General features: G+C 45.5%; 1 protein-coding gene across 1 annotated transcript; it reads left to right on the forward strand.

Moving 5' to 3' along the window:
• The first annotated feature begins 1,777 nt into the window (after nucleotides 1–1,777).
• LOC137426547 (acylphosphatase-2) lies at nucleotides 1,778–7,181 on the forward strand. Its single transcript, XM_068115163.2, has 4 exons — nucleotides 1,778–2,245; nucleotides 4,082–4,098; nucleotides 6,393–6,502; nucleotides 6,635–7,181. Exons 1-4 carry the CDS (start codon nucleotides 2,194–2,196, stop codon nucleotides 6,747–6,749), a joined length of 294 nt encoding a protein of 97 aa, XP_067971264.2. The 5' UTR covers nucleotides 1,778–2,193; the 3' UTR covers nucleotides 6,750–7,181.
• Nucleotides 7,182–14,263: the final 7,082 nt, after the last annotated feature.

Here is a 14,263-nt window from a genome sequence, read left to right on the forward strand (position 1 = left end):
AAGGAGGACCTCCAGGCATCCACCGCCGAGCTTGTCTATGGCCAGGTGCTACGCGTCCCGGGCGAATTTGTGCCCGACGCTACCAGTCCCTGGTCCGCAGCTCACCAGCGCTCGGACCTCCAGGAGGCCGCCCGACGGTTTGCCCCCGTGCCAACATCCCACCACGGTGACCCCCAGTCCTACGTCCCCCCAGCACTCCGCACAGCGGAGTATGTTTTTGTGCGTCACGACGCACATCGGTGGCCACTCCAGCCGCCGTACGACGGGCCCTTCCGGGTGCTGCGACGGGACGACAAGTCGTTCGTCATCGACATCGGCGGCAGGTCGGACCGGATTGCTGTGGACCGCCTCAAGCCGGCGCACGTGGACGTCGACCACCCACCACGGGTGGCCCTTCCGCCGCGGCGAGGCCGCCCCCCGTCCACGGTGCCCCCCACTCGACCGCCCACCACCTCACCGGACCCCCTCCCACGACCCGCCAGGGGTCGCTTCGGCCGGGTCATCAGGACCCCCCTCAAATTGACCCTGCCGGTGCAAGTCGATTCTGGGGGGACGTGTGTAGCGGCTGCCGCTGAGTTTGCACAATCGCCTTGCACCTATCAAGGACGCGGAGCGATCACCATGCCGGGCTCGTCCAGGACGCCCGGGCAGGCTCGCCCTCAACTTGCCAGGCCGCAGCCAGGACGCTGTGCCACGCCCCCTGGCGCCGGGCCTGGGCAAACCCCCTGGCGGAATAGATATATATTGCTGACAGATAAACGGGTTTTCAGAGTGCCTGAGTGTTTGATTTCATTAAAGCAACTCGGATGAATTCTAGCTTTTTGTCGCGTCCATTCTTCCGATCGACGTGGGAGCCCCGGCTCCTTCAACTTAAAACATTCTAGTAGCCGAGTTCGGATCTTCACCAAAATCGAATCATTTCGTCCTTGTTACGAACGCTACATCTACATCTCTGCCAAATTTCGTCCGAACCCGTCCACAACTTTTTGAGATATTTTGTTCACCCAGACAGACAAACAGACAGGGGTGAAAACATAACCTCCATCCACCTTTGGTGGCGGAGGTAATGAAGGGATCGCTGGGGAAATGCAAAGAATTTCCAATGGATAGGTTTCACATCAACACAGCGTCACTCGACACTCGCTGAACAAACTAACTCCCTAACACTGAAAAAATAAATAAAAAACTCGGAAATCAATTAGTGGAATCAAATACATAAATAGAATAAAAACGAAATACATAATATGTAATGTGAATTATAAAAGTCTGTTTTTAATTCCCATGTCTATTTTCACGAGATAATTCGTGTGCATTGATGCTGGTGCGGACTACACCGTCATAGCCGTATAAACACCGGTTAAAATTACAAACTACCTTTTCCTCTCCCGAAGGGAAAAGACTACCTTATAGACTATAGAGGCTTAGACTCGGACACTGTTCCCTCAACTACTATCTACATAGGACAAGATGTCACCCGACGGGGTTGTGTGACCGTTGTAAGGTTCCCGAGGATTTGGATCATGTTTTCTCTGCCCTCGGTTTGAGCTCAGACTGCGTCGACTGCTCTCTGTCCGTGACGTGACATGGCGATCACGTGGTCAGGCCTGCCGGATACATTTTGCCGTCTGAGTCAGAAACACCCTCAATTCTGCAGATCAGTTTTAAAATTCATTAAAGGAACAGGGCCTCCAGCTGCAATACAAGCCTCCAGCATCCATAATCAAGGTGTATAGGTCCTTTGGTGGCGTATATAGAGCCTGGTGGCTCTGAAAACGCCATTAAACCACTAATAAAGAAGAAGAAGCTACATTTTCCAAACGTCCCTCAGGAATATCGGCTCGTATACGTTTCGTGAGCTTTGATGTAGCTTTGTTGATTTTACCTCACAAAAAGCTATTTTACTAACCCTTGCAATCTGGAAGCCTCTTCGTGTTTTTGTCAAATGGAGTACGTTTCGTTGATGAAGCGCAGCGATCTATATACAGAGTACGGCTTTATAATTATATCGCGTCAGTGATGCTATCTTTAGGCAGCTCCTTCAAGTTTATTCGGTTTACTGAGCTCCGTGTCCCGGCCGTCCATGGCGACATGTTCTGATTAAACCTGCGACCGGTGGATCATTCGTGCGCTAGTCTCGACCCGCAGACCCCTCACCTCCTCTTGCTCAGTTTCGTCACTTTCCTACCCAATCCGATGGCCTTGTCACTCGTGTCCGTGGATTTCGAAATTTTCGGACGTGTTCAAGGTACGTACAGGTACACGGCCTTCATTCCTTCATGGATATATATATATATATATGTCTGTTTACTTTCGTGTTTCCAAAACGTTTAGATCCTGAACAAAATGCTCTAATGTATTAAACTGAAGTGCTTGTGCCATGTGACATCACTCCGGGGCAAAACAAAATGAGCCGAGCTGCTTTTTTTCAAATTTGGAACCATAGATGCGCAGGACATATTCCAGTTTAAATTGAAGACCATAGAATTATAACCAGGCTAAGTCATATTTTTTTCCCCCGTTCTTCACGTTCTTCAAAATATTTTTCACGTTTTTCTCGAAATGACGAAAATGTGACTTAGCCTGGTTATAATCCTATGGTCTTCAATTGATTACTCGTGTTGCAGTAGCTTGAAAAAAAAAATCGTGTTTAATTCTAATGAAAAAGTTCATGGTTAATTTTTATTAAAAATTCGTTTTATTTAATGAATTGTTTTTTATTTTAATGAAAAAATCGTATTTTTATTTTAAAAAATTGTGAAAAATTCATCTCTATTTTATATGAAAAATTCGTTTTCTTTTTATGAAAAAATTCGTGTTTTATTTTTATTAAAAAATTCCTCTTATTTTTATTTAAAAAGTGTTAGGCCTATTTTATTTTTTAAAAGTCGTTATGAAAAAATTCGTTTTATTTTTATTTAAAAAGTTTTAGGCCTATTTTCATTTTAAAAAAAGTCGTTTTCTTTTTATGAAAAAATTCGTGTTTTATTTTTATTAAAAAATTCCTCTTATTTTTATTTAAAAAGTGTTAGGCCTATTTTATTTTTTAAAAGTCGTTATGAAAAAATTCGTTTTATTTTTATTTAAAAAGTGTTAGGCCTATTTTTATTTAAAAAAAAGTCGTTTTGTTTTTATGAAAAAAATCGTTTTATTTTTATTTAAAAAGTTTTAGGCCTATTTTTATTTTTAAAAAAGGCGTTTTGTTTTTATGGAAAAATTCGTTTTATTTTTTATTGAAAAATTTGTTTATTTTTATGATTTTTTTAAATGAAAAATTCGTTAAAAAATCCTTTTCTTTTCATGAAAAATTCGTTTTTTTTTTTGTTTTTTTTTGTGAAAAAATTCATCTTTATTTTTATGAAAAATTCGTGGAGTGAGATCTTCCTGGGGGCATTAATTCCTGGGGAGAAAGGCAAAGAAGTCATTTTTCAAGATAATGCCCCGACCCATACTTTAAAAGCCACCATAAAGTGGTTGGAGAAAAAGTCCCTGAAATGTATGTTCTGGCCTGGTTAGAGTCCCGATTTGAACCCCATAGAGAATCCTGGGGCCTATATTCAGCACAAAGTTATTGGAAGGAAATTTGCAAATTCTGATCAACTTTGGGAACCTGTCAAACATGAATGGGACAATATTGAAATTTCTTGGTACAAGAAGCTTTGTGAAAGTTTGACCAAAAGACTGGATTATTTAAAGAAAGATAAGGGACAAACTATTCCATACTTTTTTGTAGTTATTTCTGCATGTCCTGGTGTTTTTTTAATGTATGGTAAAATAGTTATGACAACAAATCTTTAAAAACTGACTTGGCTCATTTTTTTTGCCCCGGAGTGTACATCAGTCAGCTTGGGTGTGCATTATAATACATTTGATGAACCGATAACAATATGAGGATTTGCTTTTTAAAAGCCACACTTGTAAAACGCTGGTTTGTCGCATTTCCGTGACAGCGTCGACAGCATAATAATATATTGCTGCACGAACTGCAATCCATTTCTTAATGGCATGCAATGTTTGTACTGCATGTGTATGTGTATGTCCAAGTGCATTGACAGAAATCTCCTCTTTGTACCTTTTGGACCAGGTGTGTGCTTCAGAATGGTAAGATTTCTTCTACATCTTCAAATTCCCATTTGATATTGAAATGTAATGCTCGTACGTTCTTCCTGCACGTCGCCTCCGCAAAGCCCTCGGCCTTGCATTGGATTTTTTTTAATGCCTCCGCTGACAAAGTCAGATAAGTTTTTGTTACCACGATAACTTAGTAATGGCTGAAGGGATCCGAGATGCAAAGATGCAAATAATGATGCAAAGATTAATTGATTAGATTTTGGTGTCAAGGGTCAGGTAAAAAATTGATACTTGAGAATATCTCAAGGGATTGAAATCAAATTTGGTGCAAGCATGTAATAATGTGCACGGAGGCATATCTGGCGACGTCGAAGAGTGCCATTCTAGTTAAAGATGTCCACAATCTATTATATATATATATATATACATTCATATATATTCATATATACACCATCAAAAAAAATTGGGGCCTTAAGTCCACCACTTTTTAAAGCATGACAGGACACCAATCACATGATGTCACAGAATGTCAAACAAATCCACATGTGCTGCTACAAGACAGGTTATTGGAGTAACTCCTTTAGTAGCTAATAGTGATGTAACATATAATAATTTTGTTTTCTAAATCGAAGCTTTTGGCTAACTTTCTGACTGGTGCATTTTCAACAATTTCTCAATCCCAATAGATTGATAACTCCATGTGACCCACGAGGATTTGCACCCAAAACTAAACACGATAAGCACATAGGGAAAAGCCAGTGGTGCTGCCAACAGAAAAGGGGTATTGCCATCCATGGTGTTCCAAATGCAATGCCATGATTTTGATACTTATTGACAACACAAACATAAAACTCAACTTGTACCACAATAGAGGAAAGTCTGACATTTTATTTCCTGTTCTAGTCATCTAATGTGTGCGCTGGCTCCAAGCAGTGATACCCCGCACTTTTTATTTATATTGTTCCATCAATGGGGAAACCCCTGGTGTTGGCTTAATGGTTAAGGTGGCTGGCTTGAGATCTGAGGTTCTTGAGTTCGAGATGCTAGGTTCCACAAAATGAGTACCAGCTTACTGGTAACAGGGGCACTGCATCAGCGGCACAGCCACACTTCCAGAAATGATGCAACCAGCAGACATAGGCTGCATTTGAAACAACAACGGCACAATCAATGGGAATGACTACTTGAAAACGCTACAAACATTTTTTTGTTTTCTGAAGAGGCACCATAGTTTTTGACAGGATTGGGATGCGCGCACACGTCATAGATAATGTCTTTGATCACCACCATTACCGACTTAGTAGCTGGATCATCTCGAAATATTTCCCTGTACGCTTTGACAAAGGTCTTCCGTGGTCACCAGCAAGCTCGGGTCTCAGTCTGTGGGACCTCTTCTTTGGAAGTTCTCTTCTTTAGTATGTAGTGCATGACTGCAGGTAGCATCGTTTTCTAGGGTTGCAGCTGTGCCACAGACGCAGTGCCCCATGTACTTTGTTCAGCATGTCAGCGATAGCTCACCTGCTCTTCATGAAGGACGCCATTCGGTCTTTAACATCGACCAACTAATGCTGTCAGACGGAACACCCAGTTTAACGTCCATCCGAGGGACAGGGCACACACATATTTATGCCTTGCTCTGCCTGTGAAATGCCAGGATAACAGATTATAGCTCTATCGGGATTAGAGCCAGGGTTAGGTAGCTTGGAGGCGAGCGTGCACACCTCAAGACAATCCTACCAGCTTGCAAGTGCCTTAAGCAAGTGTGCATGGTGCTGGGCCCTGATGCTGTCGCTGACCAAAAAGCAATCCACCATATCTGAGACTGGTGGTCTTTGCTTATCCAAATTGTGGTCATATTGAGCATTTTCGAATATGAAACAAAACTTTAGACCTTACTCTGCACAATGGTACCAGTTTTATTAACTGTATAAAATCATGGCATTTTATCTGGAATGCCCTGTATTATAATTGTATTATATTATTATAAGAAGAAATGCGGGCAAGGGGGTTAATAAGGAGAGATGCAGAACATAGGGCAAAATGGAGAAGATTGTCATGGGGACCGCAAGGCTAACCCCCGCTCTAGCAGGGAAAATGGCCTTAAAATGCATGTTGTTGTTGTTGTTGTGTTGTTTCCCTGTATTATTCCATTTATGGCAGTTGCAAAGATGGGCGACTCTTGTAATGACTAAACCTATAATTATTACAAGCTTATGTCATGGGTCATGGGTTTGTCATGGGTTTGTTGATAACTTTTGTCGTCCACTCTATGCATCTCATAGGTGTACAACCTTTTATGGCTTCTTTCAAATGCTTATTCCCAGTATACAGAGGATGAAAGCAGGAAGCTGCGCCTGGTCGGCTGGGTGAAAAACGCTCCGACGGGCAGCGTCGTTGGCGTTGTGCAGGGGCCTGCTGACAAGGTCGAAGCTATGTTAGTGATTTAAACATGATTCGTTAACGTTGCATTCAATTGAAATTTTCTGAAGCAAGATTTGGTTTGCAGCGAGTGTCCTGACTCACTGCAAACCTGACCTGACTCGACACAATGCCCCCACCTCCGCAGGAAACACTGGCTCAGTAAGGTTGGAAGTCCAAGCTCGAGGATCCACAAAGCAGAATTCCACAATGAGCGAAAAATCGCTCAGACAGAATTCAAAAGCTTTGGTACTCGTTACTGATTCTTTCCTGCAAATTCATTTCGAAGGATGCTTCGACCGGATATCCATCACAACGAAACCTTTACGTTTGCAACGCTTGAAGACTACGTGGCGCCACCTTCACTTTTACTGCATTTAAAGCTTTGACGTTTGTTTCACGAGAATGGAATTTACATTTGCACTCGCCTAGATTATTACAAGAGCATCATTGTTGAAACATAAACTTGTAATAATTTTGGTTTCTAAAACAAGTCCCAATTTTATGTCATTGGTACATTTTCCACAATCTCTCATTGTAGAGTCCAAGTTTCCCTCTCTGCTAGGTTTGCCAATCGTCCGAGTAAACTGTCACGTATTTGCTTGAACCTGTTCCCTATTACTGCACCAATTCTTAAAATGGACATCAATTCCGTTGCAGGCTAGGGTTAAAAATAAAGCGTTCCGAGAAAACTGCGTAATTTCATGTGGTATTTAATGGTACAAAGTTTTGGGTTGGCCAGAGTTGTGTTCATTCCACATATCAACAAAGATGGGAAGGTGTCATGATGCTCGCCACACCTGAGAACAAAATGAAACCACACTTTAAAAACAGGTATATGAGAAGCAATTCTACCCATAATGCACACATAAATAACATTCCTGAGGTTCATGGAACTTGCATATCAGACACGGACGCAAGTCTGCTTTCACACAAATTATAAGGATATGAGGGACAAGGATATATCGACGATCTTTCTGGAAAATCCCCCATCTATTTACTGATGACTCCACCCCTGTCCTTTCCATGCTCCAACCCCCACCTCTCCAAGTTTTATTTAAATAACATGCGGTTATACATTAGAAATCTGCACACATGTTCCCAATAAGTCAAGTTAGCAAATATCTTACATTCTCCTCAATTATCTTATTTATTTATTTTACGAATAAGCACTGAAAAACAGAAATCGGTGACAACAAACTAACATGCCATTAAAATGGTAGAAAAGAGTGGTTGGGGTCTAATTGAGCTGCAGTGTCATCCACAGGGTGAGGATGACTATGCAGAGTTTATTATGACTTGCCCTTTTAGTTTCTAATGCAGTTTTCGAATTTATTGTTTGATTCCATAATAGGAATGACCTCCGACTCCTGGATCAAAAACTGCTTGGTCGGTTTCCCTCAAATTTTGCATATGTGCTCATGGTACCCATGTGCAGGTTTTGGGTGCAGGATACACTCGGCGCCCTTTCTCTTCTCTGCCCTTCCCCGAGGGTGGGGAGACGACGCCTAAGTTGGTGTATATTACTAGATGTGTGGTTTTGTTAAATTTTCATTTATTGCTCTACAGTCCTATTTACTCTGGATTCTGACTGACATTCAATCCCTGGTTAGTTACCTCCGCCACTTAAGGTGGACGGAGGTTATGTTTTCATCCCGGTCTGTTTGTCCGTTTTTTATTCATTTCGATTTTGGTGAAGATCCGGATCCAGATATGAGAGGTTTTTAAAAAAAATTCCCAAGTGATTATTCACCATTGAGAAATAGGGCCAAAACTATATATAGCAGGATATCTCAAAACGTTGAACAGATTATGACAAAACTTGATGGATGAGGGAGGTAGGTGACAAGAACAAGCCGATTCCATTCTGGCAAAGATCCGGTTGCAAATCCGTCCTATCAGTGGGATACAAAATGTCAACTGTTTTACTTGGTGGAGGTATGTGCTCCACCGAGTGGCGTTCTCGTCTCAGCTGTTTATGCTCCTTGGTCACGGCTACTGTTGATCTGAGTAGAAATCATCTGACCTATGAAAGTCGCCTGTCCCTCTCAAACCCAGTCTTTTGAGCTCTTTGTACCTAGTTGTTTACTCTTTCCATGTGCTTCCTGCCTCTGCTTGGCACATCAGTATTGCGATTAACGTGTCTGTTTTTACTGGCAGAATAACTCAACAGCAACATCTATCTCTTTCATGAACCTTCTCAGTCCTTCTCTGGATCCTCGGGCCCCATTGAACTCTAACTTGGCTCCCAGAGCCTACCTGCGGCCTCACCTGGCCGACAGACTACCAGTGGCGAAGTTCTCAACTAACCATACACACTAACAGGCCACACGACCAGCCATTCCACATACTCCTGCACCCATCAAAACACCTCTTTTCCACAACAAGCACCACAGATGTCAATATCCAACCACAATTTACCTACTCCCTCTACCTACTTTTAAACTACCCTCACCGGGTACTCGTGAAGGGGTCCATCCTTCCCCCATCCACTCCTTCGCACCATACACTCCACTCCACTCCACTCATTCCACCATACTCACTCCACACCATTCATTCCGCACACCTGTACTTCACTTGCACATCATGCAAGTCAAACACTCAACACACACACACATCTCTCTCGAGCATTGCCTCACTTCATCACCCTCACCACAAAGATTCTCATACGCAATTCCTCATTTCATTCGAAACCTCCTGCTCACACAAACAGCATCATTTAAACTATCTACTCCCTTCTAAAACTCGTGCTTCCCCGTCATCCCTTACTCTACGCACATCCCACGTCATTATCAACCACCTAATCTGACTACGGCCCCACTACCTGTACAAAAGTCACTACTTAACTCTCAAATCACCTATGGTCATCTATCTATAATTCCAGCAATCTGTGTGTGTGTGTGTGTGTGTGTGTGTGTGTGTGTGTGTGTGTGTGTGTGTGTGTCTGTGTGTCTGTGTGTGTGTTTGTTTGTTTGTCTGTGACCGCTGTTTCTCGACAACCACGGGTCCGATATACTTTAAACTTGTCAGGTATATTGCTGGGGACCCGAGGATGTGCCTTTTCAAGGTTTCATATTAATCGGAGAAGTAGTTACCGAGCTATGTCCAAAAAACGATTCAACCAATCAGAGAGCAGCGAGCTATCACGTGTGCCGAATGTGGCGAACAGACTCTGCCTCGGACGGCACATTTGAGAGCGTATTCATTTATTTCACGTTGGCAAACTATGTTGCCGTTAAACTATGTTTTAAAACTAATTTGCGATTCATTCGCTTTCCTGCGCGTTTGTGCACGCGATGGCGATTTCTTTACCAAACTCCGCAAGCCGTTCGCTTTGGACCAAACCATTTCATGTAAATAGAGGGGGGGGATTGTCACCGTACTCGCAAGCCGTTCGCTTTGGACCAAACCATTTCATGTAAATAGAGGGGGGGGGGGGGGATTGTCAACGTACTCGCAAGCCGTTCGCTTTGGACCAAACCATTTCATGTAAATAGAGGGGGGGGGATTGTCACCGTACTCGCAAGCCGTTCGCTTTGGCTTTGCGAATGGACCAAACCATTTCATGTAAATAGAGGGGGGGGGATATAATTTTAGATATATATATATGGTACGGGCATGCCCTAGTCTTTCTAAATTCTATCAATTATCCTAACCCTCCCGGGCTAGTTTTCACTGCCATCCCATAAATCCTATAGCTCCTTTGCCCAAAGATACGATGTGAGGGATGGTAGATCTACCATCCCTCTACACCGTATACCATTTGCCATCATCACTGCTACCACTATTACTGATCGTCCACTACTCTCGAGCCTCGGTGCGTCAACGCATTTTTACTGCTCGGCTTCGCAAAGCCGAGCGATGCATACGGGTGGTCTGTCTCCTGCAGGTTGGGTCCGTCCGGCATTCGGATTCAGGGGAGGAGGTTTTGTCGGGCCAAGGCTCCAAGCACCATCCCTACGCAGGGCCTTGTGCTCCTAAGCGCGATTGCCCAGCCTTCCCCGGCCGGAGCGCCGCCACCACAAGGGGGCGCCCTTCCTAACCCTCCTACCTCCCCTCGAACCGGGCCGGTCGCCTTGCCTGGCAAAACGCGACACCGACCGTGCAGGGCGGGGCCCGGCCCGAATCGTGCACGGCGCTCCTTGCAGGAGCGACGCGGTACCGATCCCCGCCGGCCCCCGCAGCACACAAAGCGCACCACGCCCCGAGAGCTCGCGTCGGCTATACGTCGGCCTAACCGCTGCCCCGGTCAACGCCGATGCTCCCCTCGCATGCTCACACCACGCGTTCCTTTCTTTACTCATACATCTCGGCGCTCCAACGCCTCTCATACAACTCACGCATTCGATCACCGCACGCTCTCGTGCACACCATCCAGGCACACTCATTTCGCCCACAGACTTCGTTACCCACTTGACCACCGCACACCTCCTCGCACACCTTGGCGCACACTCCATAACACACCTCTCCTCCGTTACGTACTGCGTAACGCTCTCGGGTGTGCACTTCTGCATCCACTCAGTCAGCGCACACCTAATCACGTGCTCCGGTGTGCTCTCCCGCACACTCGCCACAACCAACTCAGGTGTGCATCCTCGCACATGCTCCTCATCCATCCCACTCTCTTCCAACACACACTCTGTACCGTATTCATCTCACATACACTCCGATGTGCACTCGCTCTCGCACTCGGTATCACACTCTCGCTCTGGCGCACACTTTTCTCTCACACGCACGCCATTTCCACTCACACAGCGCACCACGGACCTTCTATGAGCGCCCGGGTTACGCCAGGATCCCAAGCGCACGAAGAACCCTCTCGCGCCAAACACCTTTGCGCCAAATCGTTTAGCACCATATACAGCCCGGCTTACTTTGGCGCTTCCACTTCTTCGCTCCACCACCTGCAAACTTTCACAAAGATTATGCAGCACAACATCATGATGTGAACACCGACTTTGCGTGCATTCCCTCCAAATCTCCGATTTAATCTCTATGGCTGCCGTCTATCCAATCCCAATTTCCACTATTGCTTCGATTTTCTCATTAAGCTCGACGACCGCCGGCGCTAATAAAATAAAATCTTTTAATTCGGTGAGCGTCGGCTTCTCTATACCCCGGGTCACGATTTCTATACCTGTCCAGTTACCTGTGCCTTGCTCAGCCTCGCTCAACCCGCGCTCCTCGAGTCGCGCTACCTCGTCGCGTACCCCCGCAACCTTTCTGCCCGATCTGCGGTCAATGTCTCTCCCATATTTTTCTATGTGGCCACCCATTCTGTTTTCAAACCCTGTTAACCCATTCTTCACTCCTTCCATTAAATTTTCCCGGGTGGCCATTCTGTCTTCCAGCCCCGTTAATCCTTCGTTCATTTGGCTACACACGTCCTCCAATCGGGCCCCTAATTTACTTTCTAACCCCCCTATTTGGTCTCCCATATCATTTCTCAACCCCCCAATTTGGTTCTCCAATCCCCCAAATTTGCTGTCTAATCCCTCAAATTTGCTGTCAAATCCCTCAAATTTGCTGTCTAATCCCCCCAATTTGACTTCTAACCCCCCCAATTTGACTTCCCAATTGCTTTCCCCGAGTATCCATCTTATCATTTAGCTTCACAAGGCTTGCCGCGAGTTGAATCATAAAGAGGTTCATATCTATTGGTGCTGCGGGCTCGGCTCTCGCCGCCACGTGTGAGGCGCCGCCATTTTGTGCGCCTGCAACCCCTGCTACCGCACCCTCATTGCTTTCCTCCTCCATCTATCCCACTTCTTCCCTGGGGTAATGGGTTGACTCTAACCCTTCTTCTATCTCCCCCAGCGGCATCCGATCGCCTTGATTATCCATGGCATGATTTAATTTGGATCTTTTAATAAAAATTTCGGCCGTTCAAAATTTTGACAATTTTTGTCCAAAAATATAAAAATTTGCTTCAGGTCCAAATCCCACTTCCAGACACCAATTGTTACGAATTCGGGGATCGGCGCTCCCCTTATCAAGGGGGGGTTAATCCCCTTGTCCTTTAAGCTGGCCGTCCCGAGTCCTTGGGAAGTTATAACGTTCCTTCCGTTCGGTGGTAAGTAGGGTTATAAGCCGAATTAGTCTTAGTACCTAAGTACTACCACCGGCCGTAACGCAAGGAGATAACTCCCACCCGAGCCGCAGCGTTAATGGACACGCCAAGCGAAGCGAGCCGCAACTCAGACCGTGAACAAAGACTAACCCGATTTTAGCGGTTCCGAAATCGTGCCACAGGTACTCAATGGAAAGAAAGGACGGAGGCGATCGGATTAGGGAAAAACCAAGAAAGAACGAGGTGAATTTATTTACAACCAAAAAGAAGAGGAAAGGAAAGAATGTACAAGAAGAAGAAGAAGGAGAAGGACACAGGGCAGGCTTAACGATAGTCTTAACTTAACACCCCAGACAAACATACACACTCACACGGGATGGTAGCTGGTAGGGTGGAAGATCCAGGCGGATGGTCCAGGCGTTGGGGTCCGGCTCCAGGTGTCGCTCCGGTTCCATGGGCGAAAAACCCGGCAGGCAGCTAGCGCGTTTGCAATGAGCGCCGTCGTATCTCCTCTCTCGCCGTATATCTTCTCTTACAAGAGCGCCGCTGAGCAAGTCCTCGCAAGTCCGTATGCGCAGTTCACCCCGAAGAAGTCCGTGAAAGAACTCCGTTTGTAATGCACGCTGCCGACCAAGTCCATATCAAAAGGCAGTCCATGGCGCAGTCCTCAAGACCGTTACAATCAGCCGCCTCCGCGCAGTGCGTGAAAGGGCTTGACGCTCGCGCTTATACAGACTTGGCATTTAATATGGAATTTTTTTTTTTTTTTGACTTGGGGTTACTTTCTGAACTCAGTATATCAATCTGGTGAGTTTCTTTTACCCTTCGGTGATGTCTTTGTTGAAAGAACCATGTCACTGATGTCTTTCTTCCGAAAGAGAACAGAACCATGTCTTTCGCAGCAAGAAGTCAAAAACAGGTTTACATCACAGGTGGCGTGACAAAATGTAAGGACAGGTACATTTGACGATTGGCTTCACAATCGGGTATATAAGGGTTGTTGCGTTCTGTATTAGTGGAAAACAACTGCTGCACGTCTACAAAAGTTATTGCTGCTTCCTCTGGAGATGGTCCGTCAACTTGACAATGCTGTTTGTCATGGAGTGGAGGCTTTATGAAATTCTGGCGTGAAACAGCATGCTATTGCTCGGCAGTATGGCATTACTCAACGTCAGGTGTCAAAGATCCTGAAACGAAATGCTCAGAGGGGTGTCCCTACTCCAATACCGAGGCCAGGCCGTCTACGCAGAACCACAAGGAGAGATGATCGCCAGCTGCACCGGTTAGTCTGCAATGGCCGTACCAAGTCAGCTAATCGGCCTAGGGCTGAGTGGCAGCAACTGACAAATGTGCCTGTATCCAGAAGGCTAGTCAACCAATGACTGGTTCAAGCAGGCTATCGTGCCAGGCGTCCCCTGAGAAAGCCACGCCTGACCAGACAACACAGCCAGCGCCGATTGCAGTGGGCCAGAGAGCACCGTCAATGGCAGCCAGGACACTGGAATCACGTGACCTTCAGTGACGAGTCTAGATTTCTGGTCTATCGTCAAGTTGGCCGCGTCCGAGTGCGCAGACAAGTGCATGAAGCCCACAACGAAGATTGTATAGTGCCAAGATTCCAAGCTGGAGGTGGTGGGGTGACCGTTTGGGCTGCTTTTCATGCAGGGGGCAAAACTGACATGGTTGTTCTGAATGGAAACCTGAACC

The sequence above is a fragment of the Myxine glutinosa genome, chromosome 5 (assembly GCF_964187855.1).
Source record: "Myxine glutinosa chromosome 5, kmMyxGlut1.1, whole genome shotgun sequence".
In the NCBI taxonomy this organism is placed as follows: domain Eukaryota; kingdom Metazoa; phylum Chordata; class Myxini; order Myxiniformes; family Myxinidae; genus Myxine; species Myxine glutinosa.

Coding starts and splice junctions, on each gene's coding strand:
- LOC137426547 (XM_068115163.2), top strand. CDS start 2,194: ATGGCCTTGTCACTCGTGTCCGTGGATTTCGAAATTTTCGGACGTGTT. Junction 6,503..6,634: donor GCTGACAAGGTCGAAGCTAT/GTTAGTGATTTA, acceptor CCACCTCCGCAG/GAAACACTGGCTCAGTAAGG.